Here is a 19,200-nt window from a genome sequence, read left to right as displayed (position 1 = left end):
CATACAACATAAGCCCACGCGCATGATAGATTTTCACGCTGACTTTAAGAGCGATATTATTCGATTTTGAAAAGGTATTTGATAATTTGTTTTTTGTTAAGAAAAGTTTTCTTGAGAAGGAATTTTAGGCCGTGGTTGCTAACGCATATTGCTTGTGTACATTCTAAGGCTGAAAAAAGAATATACTCTCTATCACCTACAAGATAGCTGCGGCAGCAAAATACGTATCAGCTTATTCAATATTATCGAATACTGCCATGGTATCAATTGTTGAAGGACGGAATGCGCGTCCATCGAATTTCGCGGAGGTTGGCGTCAAGGGAAGGTAGGCAATAGAAACAATAGGTTGATCATATTTACAAGCAACAACAATCATAACAGATTCTTCTATAGAAAAACCGGAATTGAGCTTCCCGATACTGGAAATGATGAGCTAGGATTCCAAAATATGGACGGCATTTTCTCCCCTGTTGCATCAGAGGCTGGAAATAAAGCCGATAACAAGAATAACAACAGCCGAAGCCGAACCATCGACAGCGAGGCCTCCATGGAAGTTACAGCATCCCGATCGGATATGGAGAATCGGACTCCACCGCCCGCATTTTCTCCGCGCCGTCACGGTACAGTTCTTGGACCTGCTAGTGGCACTGGCGTGTTACCTCGTCGAACTCCTGTTAAGACAAATATTGGATCACCACCACGACGAAGCGAAGCGCGCCCAATGCCTGATATTGCACGAAAATTAGATTTTGCAAATCTATCTGCTCCTGATGCAGCCATCACTCGCTTTTCTTTCGATTCATTGCATAAGGAATCAGAGGGGGCGACTGCTCCCAAGTCAAACGCCTTAAAGCCTCTTAATGGAAATAGCCTTATGGTACGCGGATCGAAGAAGCAGAAGAATGCAAAGACTGCCAAACCGTTTTCTATTGTAGACTACGATGTCCTAGACGAGGAAGAACAGGACGAACGTATGAGCAGCGAGCCAATTAACTCGGAAACATCGTTTCAACTCAGAGATGATTATGAAGATCAGCAAGATCATTTTCTAAATTCAGCAGAAGAAGAAGAAAGTGTTGAGGTTGAAGATCTATTCGAGACAAAAATGCGTGAATATAGAAAGGTTCAGGAGCGCGAACAGCGCGAGAGCGAGGTGCAGTTGAAGAGTTTATCAGAAAAGAGCAAGAATGGCACGTCTACCTCAAAAGAGCCGACGTCCGCAGTCACCAAGAAGAAGCAAACTGCAAAGAGAACATTCCCATCTAGGCACGCCCCAGTTCCAGAAATCGAAGATGAGTCAGAGCAGGATGAAGAAGGAGAGCAGGAAGACGAGGCTGAGGCCGAGTCCGAGTTAGAGTCCGCGTCCGAGTCTGAGTCTGAGTCTGAGCCTGAGCCTGAGGTTGCTTATTCTGATTTGAGTGATCTGGAAGATTATAAGCCTTCCGTTCAGCGACATCGAAAATCGTCGTCCACCGCCCTGTCCGAACCAAAAACTACTTCCAAGACCGGAAAGAAAAATAAATCTACAGTGGAGAGCAGAGCTACTAAAGCTAAATCGGTGCCCAAGTCTACAAAATCTCGCTCTGCCAAGGAGTCATCTGCCTCGCAACAGAGAGCTAAGGTATCTTTAGAGAAACCATCGGAGAAGGCATCTCGCAAGCGAAAGGCGGTTGACGATAGAGAGTCTACATCTACCCGAGGCAAGAGTGGCTTTGTGGAGCTAATTCGCGAACAGAACGGATCTGATAATCCGAATGTAAGGCGATCAAAACGAACGCATATTCAACCTCTAGCGTATTGGCGCAATGAGCGGATTGTATATGAACAAGAGCGGGATCCAGAAACAGCTATCAAAGTACCGAAGGCTACTGGCGTGTTTCTTGTCGACTCACCGCACACTGTCCCGGCAAAGGTTTCTAAATCGCGCTCTACGAATCGGCATCATGCTGAGAAGGAGGAGGAAGAAGAAGAAGACAACGAACCACCGCTTATTACTGCAGAAGTAAATGATGTTGCAACAGACACGACGGTCTCACAGCGTGAGTTTTATTATTATTATCTACTTGATGAGTTATTTTACTAATAGTAAACTATTTAGTTGTCGCTATATCGGCTAAGGGAGTAAGCTACACAAAAGCAAACTCATTCCTATTTGCCAAAACGTTTGACGAATGTGCTTTTGTCGCGGCCGGAATGATCAAACTTCCATTTGGAGGAGTGAAGACTGAAAAGTCTTCCAAACACAATGCACTGCTATTTGCTGTTTTGGAAGGGTTCGTAGAGGTGACGATATCCGAAACGACTTTCAGAATACATCGAGCTGGACATTTTTTTGTTCCACGAGGCAATTTCTATGCAATGAAAAACGTGGGAAAGAAGGAAGCTTTGCTCTTCTTTTCGCAAGCAACTGATACTATGTTCAATTTGGAGAAGGAGGAGGAGAAGGAGCGTTTACAGACTGAAGATCAGAATGAAATGTAATTGCGCTTTGGTGGTTTTATGTCAATTGTGAATTTTTTTTCGTGTACACTAGAGGCGACAAGGACACTGTATACTATAATGCGACGAAACGTGTAGCTTTGAGCTTTGACATTCTTTTTTTTAATCAATGTGTGTGTGAGTTATTAATCTAGGTTCTTTATATACCAATTCTAAACTTCGTCATCATCATCATCAAATAAATCATCAAGTTCAGGAAAATCTCCAATCTCGACTTTTTCAGGTCGCAAGAAGGAGCCATGATTTTTCCGAGCGGAAAAGTATTTTACACCTTTGATAGATCCATCATTCTTACCTACCGGCTCATCAAACTCAACGCCAATCCACAGATCCTCGTCTCCATCAGATAATCCGGCTGCGAAGCTAGGAAGTTCGGCAACAGTACCCACGAACCTGACCACACCTCTTCTTTCCGAGGGCTCAGTGACTCTGCATCGTCTATCAACGGCGATACCTTGCTTGATTACCGCTTGCTTGAACTGTGTTCGACGATGCTCAGCTTCCTCGGAGAACCGTCCAAGTTTGTTCCGTTTCTTGTACGCCATCACCGTGTCGTCAAGCTTAGCATATTCTTCATCTGTCATCTCGTATTTTTTGACGCCGCTGACGTCGTTGTAGTTTTCTTGCATACCGGGAGGCCTAGTGTCTTCTACATGCAAACGCGCAAAGGGTACCAACGCATGAGGAAATTCGGATACGGTCGTATCATCATCAGTTGATCCGGGTGGAGGGGAAAGTGTGATTGCGGTCTCAGAATGTGCGATGAAGACCTGTAAAATTTGACAGGAGGTAGGGATACCGGTGATATATTCGAGACGCGTCTTCAAGTATGAAAGCGACCACTGAGGCGATATACGTCTCTCTGAAGATGTATTTGCTGAAGTGACTAAAAATGATATGTCCGCCATAGCAGTTATTAAGACGATGTTGTAAACTGCTGTTGAAATTGGTGAATCAATGATTTGGCGGTGATGTCGCTTTGTTGATTAATTCTGTAAACGCGTTTACTATACTAAATTGAAGAAACTCAGGGGCGGAGGTGAAGGGGAAACCATAACCCTGACAAGAACTTGCAAAAGCAAGTTAGATATTTTACATTATCCGTATCATTGTATTTATTTAACCAGAAGCAGAAAAAGAAAAAGAAATAAGAAAGATATTGGAATTAATGCCGTCTCAGTTTTCGCCGATACAGAATGCTGAGGCATTAGCGCTTGAACAACAACACGTACACGAAATATACAATCAAATTGCCTCCCATTTTTCGCAGACGCGATACAAGCCTTGGCCAATTGTCGAGAGATTTCTGACTTCTTTGTCCCCTGGTTCGATAGGATTAGATATTGGTTGCGGAAATGGGAAATATCTTGCGGTAGCTAATCCCGGAATTTACATTATCGCGACAGATAGATCTGATCAGCTTGTGAATATCGCGGCCAAAGAGAAATGCGTTAGACGGATGAAGACTGCTGATGTCGGTGTTGCGGACGGGATTAATATGCCTATTGGAAGAGGTCGATTTGATTTTGCAATCTCAATTGCTGTCGTGCATCATTTTGCATCGCGGGAGAGACGCGTGGAGGCTGTTCGGACAATACTTCGAGGATTGCGCTTAGATGGAGGTCGAGCGTTGATTTACGCATGGGCATTAGAGCAAGGCGCGAGTAGACGAGGATGGGATGAAGGTCACGAGCAGGATGTGATGGTGCCTTGGGTTACGAAGAAAAATAAGAAAAAGAATGAACAATTTGATGAAGTAGATGAACTGAGAGAAACTGTTGTGGAAAGGTATTATCATCTATATCGTCGCGGAGAATTGGAAGAAGACATTGAGTCAGCAGGAGGACTTGTGCTTAAAACTGGATATGAGCGAGATAATTGGTGGGCTATAGCGTGTCCGAGGACAGGCGACAGTGTCATTTAAAGCGCTACAGTATTTTGCGTGATGATGGATTACTACAACAAACGTGTCTTGTGTCATACAGCGGCTACATGAAGCACACATTATCTCAGCAAGTAGCAGCGGCTACCGGATAGTTGGGTGGTTGTTGCAAAAAATCTATATGAACCCGCATACGACGGCAGCAGCAACCAGTGATTTGACTGAAATGTGTTCAACGAAAATCAATCGAATATACTTAAAGCGTGCGTTTATAATCACCTTGTGCTGTGGTCTTGTCCGAGGGAATGATTTATGTGCTATGGCCGTACTTGCTCTCTAACGACATACTTTTCTCGGAGAGAGAGTCTGTGAGTGTATATGGAATTTGCGACAACTCGCGCAGATGCAGAGATTTGAGATATTGAAATAATCGTGTCAATACCAGTCACAAGCAGAGTTTAAGAAGACTGATCACTTACACAAAGCTTAAATCATTTGAAATTTTTAATATAAAGATAGATAATAACATTTAAGGTCAAATCCAGTTTTAAACATGCAACATAGATGGACAAAGGATAGAAAACGGCAAAGTATGCTGTACTTTATTCCACAGCCACATATCGTGTTTCTGACTTAATCCAAATTTAAGCATTCTGAACTATATTCTCAAAAACTAATTGCAAATCCGAAATTTTGCCTTTTGTTCGATTTGCAATAGAGAAAAGGCGTTTACCGCTACAAAAGATTTTAAACGAAGGCGACGGTTGAACCGAGATCCGAGATGCTGCGCCACAGAGTCAATCCGTAGCTTATTTTTTGGGTACGAGATTGCGGCTTGACGGAAAGAGGCTGAAAAAGACCCTGTTCGCGCGTGAAATACCTCTCCTTCTCTTTACAGAAGAACCTAAACTTGGCTATTATCTGCGCAATATCCAATAAGAATCAGTATCTTAAGATATAGCCGATTTTTCTATGCTGATAGATTTCAGCAATAAAATAGTAATAAAAGATCATCAGACAGTAGAAGCTGTTCTGTTAAAGAAAAGCAAAAACAAAAGCATTCCATATACAGAAGCGAGCATTCCTAAACCAAAGCTGAATCAAAGTTCCGAAATACAATACCGCAGTAAACAACAATAAATCAGACATGCAAATTCATGACATTATCATAGACTGCAGGCTGATAACAAAGAGAATAAGTGAGTGAGTAAACCGGATAATCGACCCTTCAGATCAATCAATGCCCTAACCTTTCTTCCTCTAATGACGATACATTCCATCAGACGCACAAGCACAAACAAACAATAACAGCCACATTCCGAGCCAGTCTCTACCGTATTTCCTACGACAAGTCTAAACCAAACATTCAGCTCTTTCTCATATGGCGGTGTGACTTCTTGTGACTCGATCATACCGTTTCCTTTTTCTGAGCCGCCTGAGCAAGCGTGCACATGATGACATTAATTCCCACGTAACTGTATGATCAACCGTTTGTACTGTACTACTTCTCATACATCTCATTCATAAAACTAAAACGCAATCGCTATCGGCTCACGTGCACGCATATTTGCGGCAGCCTTCTTTCCATCATCATCATCGTCGTCATCCCATAAATCCGCATGGTCAGACTCTCCAGTGTCGCTCCCGACATCATCCAAGAAATTAGGCGTTAGACCCCCAGAAAATTCCCGTAACTCTTCCATTAACTTCTTTGGAAATTTATTCAACAGCGCTTGCTTGTCTTCTGCTTCCGGCTCAGCCACTTGCTCTTCAATCTCAACCCGGACGTCGCCTCCGCTGACTATGACATTCACGATACCAATCACCTGCCCATTAACGTTCTCCAGCGCAACGCGATACGTAAAGTCATCTTGGTCGGTAGCAATATTACCTTGAGGCGTCAAGAATGTGCCTTGAGCTATCTGACGCTCAATATCTCGTATAAGCATATTGGCTGATGTTTCCAGATCAGGGCTTCCGGGTTGACGATGGTTAGGTTTCGTTACTGCGGGACGGACACCATCTGGCTCCTGTAGCGTCTCTCTATTATTTGATTTTGCGTCGTCATCAGAAGTTTTCGTCAGAGTACTCTCATGCTGCAAAGATGTTTCGTCAAAGCCGCCCAGTTCAGTAGTTCTTGTATCTTGTATATCCTCTGATAACCTGAAAGGTTGCTGCTGCTCTTGGCTATCGGGCGTAATATCATGATCTTTCATAGCGGCAAGCACCTCGGCCTGTAGAAGCTCATGCTCCTTAAATTTTGCAACAACTTCGGCAGATTCTATATGCTTGCATTTAATCTCATTGGCGTTATCTTCCTTTGGAGGTAGGAACGCTGGATCTTGGCATAACCGCGGCGTATGAATTACCATCAAGTACCGACAGGTTGTAACTTCTTTTATCCAGGCGATTTTATCGCGAGAATTCTGATTACAGAGAAATTGTATCTCGATTTGCCGCTCACGACCCGTCAAGTCGCAAATACTACCATCGCCAATCTTTTGTACTAAATACCGAACTTCACCTGCAGATTGTACAGATGTCTCTCCGCCGACTGTACTCTTTGGCAGTTCTGAAGCATCTCCTTCAGATGCTTGCTTGGGTTCGGAGATTTTTCCTAAAATATACGACTTGCTGTTGGGATCTTCTTTCGGAGGGTAAAGAGTGAAGCCCTTTTGTGGAGCTAGCTGGTGAAACTGCTTTACTTCAACTTTGTGACAAAATGCATATGTCCACCATCCAGCAATCTACTCCTTGGTTAGATCTGATCATCATCAACACACCAATTATTATATAATGAACCAAAACTCACATAGTATATACATGTTCCATTAAGTGGCTCTAGTAAATCCCATCCACTACTTTGGGCACGCGCAAGTTCCCGCTCTTCTTCAGCTTTAGAGAATTCTTTCTCAGAAGCATTCATAGAAACAAGTGGTTCTAGTAATGGAAGAGCGCACAGAAATTTTTCCCCGTATAGTATCATTGTCTCGTAACTTTCTGTCTTTTCTTTGATCTCAATATCTTCGAAGGTCGGATATAATAATTCATTGGCTTCACTTTCAGATACATATTCTTCCGTCAAAGCAATTTGATACTAAAGCGCCAATCATTAATCGCGTTCTCTCTAAATGGCAAACAAACAAATTGATCATTACCTGTGGAAAAGCAAGCAAATCATCTTGTACCGAGAATAATGCGATCACCGGTACCGCGGCACTCAAAACACAATACAAACTGCTGATCCGCATGTTCTGTATATATATAGATATATATATATATATCGGTCGTATGCAAACAAAACTAATCAAAGGCCATCCCACGAGATATCACAATTTCAAATATATATGATAGAAAAAGTCCGCTACGACAATAAAACTTGACAAAAGAGAATATATTGTGAAGTGGTTGTCTCATCAAACACAGCCTGATGAGCCACGTACGTCGTTGGAATATATGCCCTGAGTCAGCCGCACAGACGCAATGAGCACGAGATCCGTTAATTTAGCCAATGTATGTAAATGAGAGGGCATGTAAATGAGTGGGCTAAGATCAAAGGGGAACTTATCTAGGTACTAATATGAATAATGCAGAATTCAATCCATAAAAGATTGACAGGAGTGCTATAAATACTCGCTATGTGGCACCAGTAGCGTGATTTACTGCTTCAAAACTACACAATCTCTATTCTCAAAAACACTCACATACCCGTGTCTATTTCAATTTGTAAAGCCATTATATACATATTAAGCATTTGACACAACTACCTTTTGCGAGGCAATCAACTTACGCATCCCAGTCCACTCACCAGGCTTAACCACGCTCAAATTCCGCCCAACGTCAAATAAAGTCAACACAGCAGATAATCCGCCGACAGCCAATAACTTTCCCTCTTTTTTGTCCCACGCAAGCTTATTCAACGACTCGGGCGCTCCATTTGTAGAATTCACCCTATTTGTAGCTATCGGAGCTCCGGTCTCGACAGTTATATCCCAGATATCGACAGTACCTGCACAACCAGTCGAGGCAAAGACACCGCAACGTACGGGACTCCATGCCACGTCGTACATAGCGTCGGCCCCAGAAAACTCTGCCAGATTCTCCAACGAAATATTACTCACAGCTGAGGTTCCATCAGTCCGGCAATTGATATCAGCAGGCTTCTTAAGCCGCCAGAGTTTGACAGTCCAGTCAAGGCTTGAGCTTAGTATCAGGTCAGTGAGATCGATAGGACTATTTGATGGGTGAAAGCTGATACCAGAGACTGGAGCAAAGTGGCCGGATGGTGTTGTAGCAAGGGACAGACCTGCTTTTGCATTGGTTCGCGAGACGCGGTTGTATGAATAGATATTGCCATCTTCACTACCCACCAGAAAATTATTCGGATCCGCCTTTGGAATTCCAATTGTTGTAGATGCTATATCTTCTGTTCTGGACGGCGGAGGTAATTTCAAGTCAATAACCTCCTAAGTTCTAATTCAGTAAAGCATTTGCGACGAAAGCAGAGAATGAAATGACGTACCTGAGGTCTGGCAAGCATATCGATAATCCAAGTGCATATCCGACCATCAGTACTACAACTGACAATCAAGTTCGAACCACTAGCATTTGAGAAATCCAGCGAATAGACGGGATGCGCGTGTCCTGAGCCATTAAGCGAGGAACTATGGACAGCTTCTGTACCAGATCGTGTATCCCAAACTAAAATTTGCCCGTTTTGACATCCCCCTATAATCAAATTTGCATTAAACGGCGAGAATTTAGCAACTAAAACGTCGCTCTGCGTCATATTTTAGAAAAATCAGTGTTTTCAACAACAAAAGAATGAGAATAATTACCTGTGCTTGGAAAACAAACTCCGGCCTACTTTGCAGATGCGTGCTCCATACCTGAACAATCCCCATAGATTCGCGAACAGAAGCCGTATTCTTTGAATAGGAAGCAAGAACAAGCTCCGGAAACTTAATCAGCAAATAAGTAAGCCATTGCATTCATAAATTAAAATTTTCAGACAAGACTCACATGAGGAGACCAATCGATTGAAGTAATCGCTCGATTGCTAGACCATTTTTCTGAGAAAAACTGGTATACTTGCCTTATCTCTGATTTAGAAGCATTATCCCTGCCCATGAATATCAGCCTATATTCACATTTCAAACACTCTTGCAAAATTTCTCACTTACATAGAAGCCAAAGATGCAGTAGAATAATCATAAAGAACGTCGTAATCCTCTTCCAAAGCGCGCTCAATGATTTTAGAAGAAGATTCCAAGAAACCGATAAACTGCTCGGATTCTAAAATTGCGGTCTCTTCATCTGCAGTCAATGTTTTAATCCCTATACTCTCGGCAGCGACTCGTTCTTCCTTTCGGAGTTTCATATCTTGTTCAAGTTCCTCTTTTATCCTCCGCCGCAGTTCTTCTTCAACAGTTGCCGGTGAAACGACGGTATCTTTTACTTCGTCAACGGTATAATCTTGCAGATCGTCTGTCTGAACCTCTTTACTATACATAATCTTTATTGGATTTCCCTTTAAAGTGCTTGAGCTCTGAGTTTGCACATCATCGCTTGCAGAAGATGGCGCTAGATCAAATAACGTAGCAGTCGAGATCGTCAACGTCGGTTCAAAATCGCTCGACTTCTGTCTACATGCTATTCATCAGCATACAACGCATTTCCACCCGGCATACAAACCAGACCCATACCTCTCAAAGCTAATCTCTGACCTCTCATCGGTCACATCAGAAGCAGTATCCTCGCGAAATAACCTACTAGCTGCCCTCGTAGGCGTTCGAGGAGACCCAACAAGCTCAGCAACCAACTGATCTACATCAGCTCTCCTATCTCCATTTCTCGACGGTGAGGCATACTACTCCAAATCAAGCACAGAACATATCAGCAACCTGATACATTTTTTGAAGAAAAAAAAAAGGGAGGAATAATACATACAACATCACGATGCTGCGTACTTTGTTGAAGTCGCTGGTCGCGCAAACGTCTCAAATCAGCAAGTTTTGCTTTCTTCGCCTCAATCTCGGCTTTCAGCTCCATCTCGCAAGCTGAGCTTTCCGTCAACTATTTCTGCTCCACTCCAGAATGCGTGCGAGTGTGAGTGAAGCCGATTGATCGAGACGAACCTGCGACGCGGCGCGTCTTAAGGGAATTTTGTAAACAGGCCCCTTTAGATACCCTAATCCAACATCAATTATAGCGGATATCTAGATTATCCTTTTCTACTTGTATATCTACATTTAGAGCACAATAACCTTAAATACCTAAATTAAGAAAAATAGCTACCAAAAAACAAAATATAAATAATAATACATAATTCGAATAATAGAAAGGCAGTCTCAAAACATGAAATGATAATAAAAAATTTTCCAAACAAAATCTATACAACTAACCCCAAACTATTATCAGCAGCAAGTAGCAACCATCTATAGTGTCTTGGGCAGCTCATATCCAGGAGGCATGCCTTGCCGGACAATCTTGCCCTTATCGTCGAAGTAAGAGCCCTCGTCTGAAATACCGATGACAGATGCTGTGCTGTCAACTTCGACTGAAGACCAACCATTCTGATCGCGGGGAATCCAAAGGAATGGAGCCTGTGCGGTAACCGAAGGATTAGTGTACGCTCCGCGCTCATCATCGACAGTGTACTCTGGCGCACCCCAGTCGGGAACCATTGTAGCTTTCATTTCGAGGTACGAGCTATAGATATCAGGACGCAAGAAACGGAAGATGGGCTTAGAGTATTTGGACTTCATAAGATTGGCCTGGTACTTCTCGCCAGCTGCAGCATCAAGAGTGCCAGACTTCTCGGTAAGAGTAGGGGTTGTGTTTGAGACACCGGCGGGCGAACTGCGGTCAACGCCCTCGGCATGAGCACGCTCCATTTCGACAGATTTGGGAAGAACATTGAGCATTGGGACCATGGCTTGCTGCAATGTGATCTGCGTGAAGGCAGTGGCGCCGAGCATGACGGCGGTAAGCACAATACAAGCCCAGTTCTTTGCAACGGCAAAAAGACCCATCAAGCAAACTTCAGAGAGGTAGAGACCGGTGAAAGTTTGCCACAGTGCGCGGGGGTAGTTCAAACCAGTCATGTCCAAAGGCGATTTGTAAACATACAGGTAGTTGTACAAGAACGCAATGTAAAGTAGACCCAATCCGATGGCAGCGAAGATCAAAATTAATGGAGAAATGATCGAATAAGTCAAGACAATGACAAACAAGTTAGTGTACACCGGAAAAACAGTACCTAAAGCCGGTCCACTGAGGTTGGCGAAGCGAGAAAACATCTTGCGAGGTGTGGAATCAAGCAACTTGGACAAAACGAGAGACAAAATCAAACCGACAAGCTGCAGAATCATACCGCCGGCTCCAGTAAGTCCCTGAAGCAAGATGTAAGCAATGAAAAAGTTGGACGCCTTTGGCAGATTAGTAGCCAGCAAGCTCATAGCAGACGTGGGATCTTTAATGATCTGAGTAACGACGGCAGAAGCGGCCGATGCGATGGTCATAACCAGGAAGACATGGACGACCTGGAAAGAAAAATACGAGTTTTGCACATGCAGCTCCACGTGAGCGAGAGATGGCGCGCCCGCAACGCGAGCGGCCTTGCGAAGCATGATGGGAAGAAGCATCATTAGGACCGCAAGCAAGATGGTAGGAAGCAAAGCAGTAACAAGACCATAAAGAACCGTAGGCATATTGAGAATGAAGCGCAAAAAGTGGACCTTGTCGGTAAGATAAGTGATATTTGAGATGGCACCAACAGCGGCGACGGGAATAGACCAGAAGATGACGAGAACGACAAGAAACGTGTTACTGGCGTAGACTCTGAGGAGGCGCTCCCACCAAAAAAGACGCAAATTCGCCCAGATGATGTCTTGAGGGCGAATACCGTGATAGCGAGGAGCCATGTGCAAAGGCATGTGATGAGCGAGCAATTGGTAAGCATCGTAGGCGGCCTCAGGAGTCGAGAATTCAATGAAACACGAGTTGAGTCGCTTGCCAGAAATTGCATCATCCTGCAAGTCTTTAATCTTGGGATTAAGCTCCGAGAGCTTCTCACGAGAATAGTTGATAGTGTCGACTTTCTGACCAATGACGGGCTTGAGTTTGTGGTGAGGACGCTTCTTCTCAGGGACGTACTGGTCAACGGTGGAAGGGCCATCGGTGATCTGCTCCGAATTCTTCTTGTCAAGCTTGAGTTTGTTTTTGACTCCAGTTTTGAGAAGCTTTACTTCAGCGGCCTCAAGTTTGAGGGCAAGCTTGTCGCGCTCTTGGACGGTGTCCTCAAGTTCTTTCAAATTGCGGTTAATCCAAACGTTTTTAGCCTCAGGAAAGAGGTTGAGGAGGGTACGCTCGTTGAGGAAGCTGTCAGGAACAGTTTGAAAAAGAACGGTACGGAAAGAGACGCGGTTCCAGTAGTAGGGGGATGTAAGGACAGCCTGACGAACGGAGATGAAGTAGATAAACTCGCGGTAGATTGAAAACAGAATGAGGGCAAAATAGATCCACATAAGGAACACGTGGGCGTAGAACCGCTTTTGGTTACCTGCATTGGCAAACGAGAGTCGGTCAAAACCAGATTGACCACCCGACCCTGTCGCGTTGACTGGGAGGAGGATGGGATAGAGGATGACGACACCGGCGCAGCAGAGAAACACTGAGAGCTTGAGGTAGCGGAGGAAGAAGAAGCCATCTAGACCGGCCTGACGAAGAACATATGCATCAGAGCGGGTGAGAAGGAACTTTACCCACATGAAATAGCCACTGGGCATAGGCTCAGTGCGAGCACTGCAACGAGAATTAGTAAGAGAGTAAGAGATAAACAGGTAAACAAAACAGCAAAGTGACGCGTTGAATAAAGTAGTCTAAGGCCTCAGTAACAAAAGTAGAACCAGAGACAGGACAAAACAAAACAAAACAGAATCTGCAGAGACGCGAAAAAATCGGGCTGCTCACTTTTCGGGCACCGAGTCAACATAGGTCTTTGGCTGGTAGGTACGGATGAAGCGCGGGCGGAGAATGATGAACGCGAGGACGAAGATGAAGAATATAATACCATTAAAGATGAGGGCAGAAACGAATGCCTGCGTTGAGGAAGAGGCCGTGCTCGCGTCGGCCATATTTGCGGAGAAGGAAAGGCAGAGGTAGGAATGGTGAAGAAGAGAAAGAAGAGGAAGCAGAGACAAATAAAAGAAGCGTCGACAGTCACAATTGGCACGCTGCAGAGAAGCCATACTATTCCTATTCGGGACTAGCACCAGCGATTAGCGCGCCGCGAGGGTTTTCGGCGCGGCGCCGTGGGCCATGACGCAGATGAGACTGAGAATAAGAAGTGTATCAGCTGTCGACGCAGTATTATTTATTAGAATACGCCCCTTTGAGCACATATAAAAAATAGAGAATAATCCGAAGCATACTAAGCATACCAGGCTTACAAAAGCATACCAACCTTACAGAGGTATACGGAGGTATACAAAAAAAAAGCTGCTAGACTGTGTGGCTGGGACACTGGTGGCAAGGCAGCGTACCTGCTCAGCCACGAAAATCTTGCCATACGACGCCGCACTGATGCGCCACAGATTACCTGTTTCTGTTACCGAGGACAAGGTTGTGTAGCAAACACAAAGAATGGTGGTGCAAACCGAGTGTTGTGGTTGCTTATGATAATATGGAAGAGTATTTGCTTGTAATAATAGTATTCATATATAAGTTGCCTGTGGTGTTGCACGTGTTTGTGTAATACAGCAATTCTCCTCCTCCTCCTCCTCCTCCTCTACAGACCTACAAATCTCCATACCGTCCAAAATCAATATGCTGCCAAAGCCTATGGGCACACTCATTCTCTCGCTCAGTCTTCTCCATCTCCCTATCCAAGAATAATGCCTGTCGATCTCACGTCATATCTATTGTTCCCAATCTGCTCTTCCCCGAAACCTTATCTTCTGACACTGCTTTCCTCGTCACAGCCGGCTGTTGATTGCCTCACGCATACCCTCCTCTTTCCTCTGCCTCGTTGAACCTCCACAGGCCTGCCTGTCTGGCGGCGTGCAATACTTGCTCGCTCTCTGCGTCAGTAATCGCCCTATTGAGCTCGTCATACCGTATCCCGCCTCCGCGTGTACTCTTCCTCCCTACATGCCCAGACGGAAAGTACTGCGTCATGATGTGCACAAAACTGTCCTTGCCGATCTCTTCCGCTATGAACTGCATGATTCTCATCCCATCTGCAACGTAGTTTGGCATTATCAGATGCCGTATTAGTAATCCCTTCTTTGCTAATCCGTCACCGGTAAACTTGAGCTCTCCTACCTGCCGCGCCATCTCCTTCAACGACTCGCGCGCGGCCTCGGGATACCGCTCAGACTTGAGTAATCTCTTTGATGCATCTTCCGACCACAACTTAAAGTCTGCTAGATAGATATCTACGAGCCCGTCCATCAGCTTGAGACCCTCGAGCGAATCAAACGACGACGTGTTGTACACGATCGGAATCCGCAATCCCAGCTCGCGCGCCTTGATAATCGCCTTTGCAACTATCGGCACCACGTGCTCTGGTGTTACAAAGTTGATATTATGGCATTGTCCTAAATCCTGTAGCTTTATCATCCACTCGGCAATTTCATCGCTTGTAAGCATCTCGCCTGCGTCGCGCACATGCGAAATATCGTAGTTTTGACAAAATGCGCAGCGCAGGTTACATGACGCGAAAAAAATTGTACCGGACCCATTCATACCACTTATACATGGTTCTTCGCCAAAATGCGGTGATATGTTCGACACCGGAATCCTCTCTGCGCCTAGAGCGCAGTACCCTGTCTCCTTGTAGCGGTCAACCGAGCAATTATGCGGGCAGAGGTTGCAATCGTGAAGAAAGCGCTCGGCGTCTTCGAGCTTCTGTGCAAGCTGCTGTGTCGTCTGAGTCTGATATTGTGGCAAATAATCGTCTAGAAGATACTGTGGCGGGATTCTGATATGTCGTTGAAATTCACTCTGTAGTCTTCCTGTTTGCGAGTTGCGCTGCTGCCAGGGTATTATTCGCGGTCGATACCTATATCGCCGATTGCAATCACGCACCGTAGTCAATTGACGTCGTGATATTGACGATGCGTTAGGCAATCGGCGTGCTATCACTCCGACCTGCATCTTGTCGGTTTTTTCCTCACTCGTATGTATCCTCAAATGAAAAAGAAAGGGAGCAAAGCGCATAACCTGATGGGAGTTTGAAAGGTGGGAGTTTATTGTATTCTAACGTTTTCGGTCTAATTGGCTATTTTTTACAGTGTACGTCATCTTACAATTCACAATGACTTGATTAAAAATACTGAATTTAATGATTTCAATCTGCATACCCTTGCTTTTTACATATTCTTTCCTCTTGCCCGAATTTCTTCGCAGGTTATGCCGAGCAAAAACCGACTCTTAAGAATAAAAGCGAGAGATTTTCACTACCAGCAAAAATTAACTTCTTTGCAGGCAAATATCTCTTGCGCCTATCAGTTAAGACATCTACAGTTGCTATGCCGAGGTAACTACTAATAACAAAGTGTTAACATCAATCAGAATAGTACTCTCATGCGCTCTCCAGTCATAATCATAGCCCACATTCTCATTACAGACTATTTGATTGAAGCGGAAAAAAAGACTTAAGAAATTATGCACCCACCATCTGGACCGGGTCCCTTGGGGGGATATGTGCTGTTTTCAGTTTTCGGGCATGTGCACCTAATGATTCATCAATATCAGTAACCATTCTCATAAACTGGAGAAACTAATATTCTAAACTTGTGATCTCCAACACTACATTCATCTTTATAATAACAGTTTAAGACATACCACTCAGACTTGGGCACCGAGTCTAAAACAGAGGGAATATGTAATCCGCATCCGTACCATGTTTTGCCAGCTATTGGTAAAAAATATCAGTCCCAACACTTCGTCAATCTCACAATTCGCAAAAGCAATAGCACTCACAGCAGACATTACAAGTAGAGGGTCTGCACATTTTGTAAGGACAGGTTTCTAACAGCTCTGATCAAAGCTCAGTTATGACAATATAGAGCGACAGATAACGAGAAGGGAGGGAACTCCGTCGAGTTTCTGGGGACGGCGACTAGGGCTAGGTTTAATGGCTGTTCACTAGTTACTCTATATGTCTATTCACCCTTCAGTTTCGCATTTCAGATTCAAAGCAACTGATTAGCAACCCAGAATTCAAATTCCCACATCTTCTGATCCAAACATCATACCTTTTTGAAATATTTGTAGCACTATTCTCCTGCAGCGACGCATCCGCTTCGGTGCTGATATATACAAGGGTATTGTATACTCACGTGCCTAATCACATGTAATTCCCGGGCCTCGTACCCTTCACATATTGAACAAGCCGCTCTTTGCAGCAGCGAAGCAGCCGTCGCGACAACGAGCCTCCTCGGTACTCACAACCTCTCTTCCTCTCCCTCTTCCCCCTCTTCTCCAGCAACGGCACCATCAATCCCGCTCCCCGTCAACATGGCAAAGCAAGGCGCCACCTTCAGCGCCTTTGCAGCGCAAGGCTCCGTCTACCGCATATCGGCCGTCGTCTTGTTCGTCTGGGCGCTTCTGCACTTCCTCTTTTCTCCTTCAACCCCAAACATATCCAATGAGGAAGCACAGGCTGCCTCCCGTGTTGCACTGCAGCACAAAATTGAGACCGCCCAAGTCGGTGAAGATGGTTTCAAGATACTGGCTAAGGACTACTTTGAAGATTTCTATGGCGCACAGGAGTGTAAGATCTCGTCGACGCGTGTCTACAACCCCATGCTCAAGTCAGACGGTTCCCTCATGCGGCCCTACTGCGACTCGAAGGCAAAACTTCTTGATGCACTCTCTGGTGGAGGAAGAGTCGGGTTCAATGCTCCCTATCACCCGCGTGATTGTGAGTACCGCTGGTTCTCGGCAGAAGAGGCTTGCATGATCCTCGACCGCTTCGACGCCGTACTTTTTATCGGCGAACCGCGTATGACTGCCAACATTTACGGTGCTTTCAACTCGCTTCTTCGAAAAAACCTTGCTTGGGGTGCTCTAAAGAACTGGGAGCTCAACGAGCAGCAGCGTCAGCGTTGCCGCTGTGACGCGCAGTACACGAACCCGCAATGCGGCGGCACCTCCACTGGCTCAGGTGACCACTTCATCGTCGACTCGACCGAGATTCTTGATGCAAAAGAGGAAGGTACAAAGACTGGTGCGCCGTACGTGTGTAACCGAGTCTTCCATGGAATCGTCAATGTTAATTCCGAGCCCGTGGCGCAGAGCACTCTCGAGGAAATCGACGAGATCATGACAACGTACCACAAGACCGCGAAACCGGTCCCGATCATTTTACAGCAAGGACTTTCATTAGGATTTAATTGGGATCGCTCGACTAAAGTCATGGATGCAGTCACCAAGCAGATCGAATCGCATGAACCAAATCCTGTTCATCGGCCAGTTCTCTGGCTCGGTCCTCAGGCCGCCGGACATCTCAAACCCCCCGGCGCCATTATCGAGCAAGGAAACAATGCGCTACATCATTTCAGCATCGAACTTTCAAAACGCGCGCGCGATAGAGGATTTGATACGCTCAATTTGTATAACATGACTTTACAAGCTGACTCTTTCGATGGAACCATGTACGGCGGTGATGTCAGTCTCACTACCGCCATGATGATTCTCAATTGGCTAAGTCGTGTCGAGAGTCTGTAATTTTCTCTAGTTCAAAAGAAGGTTTTTTTGATTTGGTTTATATTTGAGTTTTCTTTTAGGCTTGATACAGAAACGTGCCCAATCCTTTTTCTGCGTTCGTTTCAAACGAGGTCTAATACAATCTCTTGCAGCGCGCTCTTTGCATTGACGAGACCTTTGGAAAAACAAAGTTGAGATACGGAGTTTGTTTTATTTTCTTTGTTTTTTTTATCAAGTGTAGTGAGCATTTAAATTTCAATGACTTGTCCGTGGGTGCTCTTGAGTACCGCAATACAGACTTTGGATAGAGATGATCTATAGTGTGCATTCTTGCAGAGAAAAGAGGAGCACGCTCACGTTGAAATGGTTTCCATGCTGATATTTTCATTTTTGTATATTGTGCTTCTTTTGCTATTGCTGCTTTTCATGTTTTTGTTTAGTTGTTACGGTTTATTTTGTGTCAATGTACATCAATCATTATTCTCTGAACATTAAGTGTCATATGACTAAGCATGATTTTTTAGTAACTAAGCAGAGCCGCATGGACGGCTGTTAGGGATGACCCTATCCCCGGCCCATAAATACCAGTCTACACTCTCTCGCAAGAAATTTTTTTCTCTTTTATTACAAGGATTTGGACAACGACTAACCTGGCCAAGGTTCTCCGAAGGCTCAGATCATTAGTTGTTGCGTTCGATGGTAAGTGGAGTCGATCTAAGATTTCATTCTCTTTCTTGATATTCAGTTGTTCTTTGCGTGTCCTTTCAAATTCGTTTGACTGGTCCAATTGAATAATGGTTGATAGTAAAGGGAGTTCATATGAAAGCTCTTGTTTATGATCGATTTTTCTCACGACGGAATCCCGGTCGACGAATCCGAGAATAAGTTCTAGATACTTTCTTTTTGTTTTTTCAAGCTTTTTCCTTTTCTTCAATTTAATTTGGAGGATCGAAGAAGGTTTGGAGATTCTGGGAATAGTTTTCTAGCAGCATATTCCTAAATGCTACGTACGGCCGTTGGCTAATGGACGTTTGGGTGTAACCATGCTGCGCACATTTCTCTTTCTTTTCTTTGTTTTTATTTTTGTTTCTGATGTCTAATGA

General features: G+C 44.6%; 9 protein-coding genes across 9 annotated transcripts; 3 read left to right on the top strand and 6 right to left on the bottom strand.

The window, feature by feature from the left end:
- Window positions 1–75: 75 nt before the first annotated feature.
- Window positions 76–2,667, top strand: V2V93DRAFT_366108 (Mif2/CENP-C like-domain-containing protein). The gene is made up of 2 exons (XM_066909244.1): window positions 76–2,039; window positions 2,099–2,667. Exons 1-2 carry the CDS (start codon window positions 449–451, stop codon window positions 2,479–2,481), a joined length of 1,974 nt encoding a protein of 657 aa, XP_066766821.1. The 5' UTR covers window positions 76–448; the 3' UTR covers window positions 2,482–2,667.
- On the bottom strand, window positions 2,525–3,495 carry V2V93DRAFT_366107 (CAP Gly-rich domain-containing protein). Its single transcript, XM_066909243.1, has one exon. The coding sequence runs from the start codon at window positions 3,405–3,407 to the stop codon at window positions 2,652–2,654; it is 756 nt and encodes a 251-aa protein (XP_066766820.1). The 5' UTR covers window positions 3,408–3,495; the 3' UTR covers window positions 2,525–2,651.
- Window positions 3,496–3,600: 105 nt separating this feature from the next.
- On the top strand, window positions 3,601–4,914 carry V2V93DRAFT_366106 (S-adenosyl-L-methionine-dependent methyltransferase). The gene has a single exon (XM_066909242.1). It carries the CDS (start codon window positions 3,668–3,670, stop codon window positions 4,421–4,423), a length of 756 nt encoding a protein of 251 aa, XP_066766819.1. The 5' UTR covers window positions 3,601–3,667; the 3' UTR covers window positions 4,424–4,914.
- Window positions 4,915–5,910: 996 nt separating this feature from the next.
- Window positions 5,911–7,632, bottom strand: V2V93DRAFT_378916 (glucosidase II beta subunit-like protein-domain-containing protein; the record flags this gene model as incomplete). The annotated part of the gene is made up of 3 exons (XM_066911984.1): window positions 5,911–7,128; window positions 7,194–7,478; window positions 7,540–7,632. The coding sequence occupies 3 exons, from the start codon at window positions 7,630–7,632 to the stop codon at window positions 5,911–5,913; spliced, it is 1,596 nt and encodes a 531-aa protein (XP_066766818.1).
- Window positions 7,633–8,042: 410 nt separating this feature from the next.
- V2V93DRAFT_366102 (WD40-repeat-containing domain protein) lies at window positions 8,043–10,533 on the bottom strand. The gene is made up of 7 exons (XM_066909241.1): window positions 10,331–10,533; window positions 10,087–10,250; window positions 9,565–10,026; window positions 9,404–9,503; window positions 9,220–9,342; window positions 8,904–9,161; window positions 8,043–8,847 (listed from the first exon to the last, which is right to left on the bottom strand). Exons 1-7 carry the CDS (start codon window positions 10,430–10,432, stop codon window positions 8,128–8,130), a joined length of 1,929 nt encoding a protein of 642 aa, XP_066766817.1. The 5' UTR covers window positions 10,433–10,533; the 3' UTR covers window positions 8,043–8,127.
- A 94-nt stretch (window positions 10,534–10,627) lies between these two features.
- Window positions 10,628–13,567, bottom strand: V2V93DRAFT_366099 (uncharacterized protein). Its single transcript, XM_066909240.1, has 2 exons — window positions 13,355–13,567; window positions 10,628–13,186 (listed from the first exon to the last, which is right to left on the bottom strand). Exons 1-2 carry the CDS (start codon window positions 13,516–13,518, stop codon window positions 10,819–10,821), a joined length of 2,532 nt encoding a protein of 843 aa, XP_066766816.1. The 5' UTR covers window positions 13,519–13,567; the 3' UTR covers window positions 10,628–10,818.
- Window positions 13,568–14,080: 513 nt separating this feature from the next.
- On the bottom strand, window positions 14,081–15,648 carry V2V93DRAFT_366097 (uncharacterized protein). The gene has a single exon (XM_066909239.1). The coding sequence runs from the start codon at window positions 15,602–15,604 to the stop codon at window positions 14,381–14,383; it is 1,224 nt and encodes a 407-aa protein (XP_066766815.1). The 5' UTR covers window positions 15,605–15,648; the 3' UTR covers window positions 14,081–14,380.
- Window positions 15,649–15,668: 20 nt separating this feature from the next.
- V2V93DRAFT_366094 (uncharacterized protein) lies at window positions 15,669–16,487 on the bottom strand. The gene is made up of 3 exons (XM_066909238.1): window positions 16,370–16,487; window positions 16,232–16,301; window positions 15,669–16,120 (listed from the first exon to the last, which is right to left on the bottom strand). Exons 1-3 carry the CDS (start codon window positions 16,398–16,400, stop codon window positions 16,042–16,044), a joined length of 180 nt encoding a protein of 59 aa, XP_066766814.1. The 5' UTR covers window positions 16,401–16,487; the 3' UTR covers window positions 15,669–16,041.
- A 339-nt stretch (window positions 16,488–16,826) lies between these two features.
- V2V93DRAFT_166228 (uncharacterized protein) lies at window positions 16,827–18,174 on the top strand. The gene has a single exon (XM_066906913.1). The coding sequence runs from the start codon at window positions 16,907–16,909 to the stop codon at window positions 18,116–18,118; it is 1,212 nt and encodes a 403-aa protein (XP_066766813.1). The 5' UTR covers window positions 16,827–16,906; the 3' UTR covers window positions 18,119–18,174.
- The last annotated feature ends 1,026 nt before the right edge of the window (window positions 18,175–19,200 follow it).

The sequence above is a fragment of the Kockiozyma suomiensis genome (assembly GCF_038497685.1).
Source record: "Kockiozyma suomiensis strain NRRL Y-17356 unplaced genomic scaffold V2V93scaffold_4, whole genome shotgun sequence".
NCBI classification, from domain to species: domain Eukaryota; kingdom Fungi; phylum Ascomycota; class Lipomycetes; order Lipomycetales; family Lipomycetaceae; genus Kockiozyma; species Kockiozyma suomiensis.
This window is presented reverse-complemented; position numbering and strand designations above follow the sequence as displayed.

What these genes read in the sequence shown, in the direction of transcription:
- V2V93DRAFT_366102 (XM_066909241.1), bottom strand. Translation starts at nt 10,432, where the DNA reads ATGGAGCTGAAAGCCGAGATTGAGGCGAAGAAAGCAAAACTTGCTGAT. An exon ending in ACTGCATCTTTGGCTTCTAT is followed by an intron (nt 9,504 to 9,564) that starts GTAAGTGAGAAA and finishes ATTCATGGGCAG; the next exon opens with GGATAATGCTTCTAAATCAG. An exon ending in CAATCGATTGGTCTCCTCAT is followed by an intron (nt 9,343 to 9,403) that starts GTGAGTCTTGTC and finishes TTGCTGATTAAG; the next exon opens with TTTCCGGAGCTTGTTCTTGC.
- V2V93DRAFT_366097 (XM_066909239.1), bottom strand. Translation starts at nt 15,604, where the DNA reads ATGCGCTTTGCTCCCTTTCTTTTTCATTTGAGGATACATACGAGTGAG.
- V2V93DRAFT_366099 (XM_066909240.1), bottom strand. Translation starts at nt 13,518, where the DNA reads ATGGCCGACGCGAGCACGGCCTCTTCCTCAACGCAGGCATTCGTTTCT. An exon ending in GTTGACTCGGTGCCCGAAAA is followed by an intron (nt 13,187 to 13,354) that starts GTGAGCAGCCCG and finishes TTCTCGTTGCAG; the next exon opens with TGCTCGCACTGAGCCTATGC.
- V2V93DRAFT_366107 (XM_066909243.1), bottom strand. Translation starts at nt 3,407, where the DNA reads ATGGCGGACATATCATTTTTAGTCACTTCAGCAAATACATCTTCAGAG.
- V2V93DRAFT_366106 (XM_066909242.1), top strand. Translation starts at nt 3,668, where the DNA reads ATGCCGTCTCAGTTTTCGCCGATACAGAATGCTGAGGCATTAGCGCTT.
- V2V93DRAFT_166228 (XM_066906913.1), top strand. Translation starts at nt 16,907, where the DNA reads ATGGCAAAGCAAGGCGCCACCTTCAGCGCCTTTGCAGCGCAAGGCTCC.
- V2V93DRAFT_366108 (XM_066909244.1), top strand. Translation starts at nt 449, where the DNA reads ATGGACGGCATTTTCTCCCCTGTTGCATCAGAGGCTGGAAATAAAGCC. An exon ending in AGACACGACGGTCTCACAGC is followed by an intron (nt 2,040 to 2,098) that starts GTGAGTTTTATT and finishes TAAACTATTTAG; the next exon opens with TTGTCGCTATATCGGCTAAG.
- V2V93DRAFT_366094 (XM_066909238.1), bottom strand. Translation starts at nt 16,400, where the DNA reads ATGTGCAGACCCTCTACTTGTAATGTCTGCT. An exon ending in CTCTACTTGTAATGTCTGCT is followed by an intron (nt 16,302 to 16,369) that starts GTGAGTGCTATT and finishes TTTTACCAATAG; the next exon opens with CTGGCAAAACATGGTACGGA. An exon ending in TCGGTGCCCAAGTCTGAGTG is followed by an intron (nt 16,121 to 16,231) that starts GTATGTCTTAAA and finishes ATGAATCATTAG; the next exon opens with GTGCACATGCCCGAAAACTG.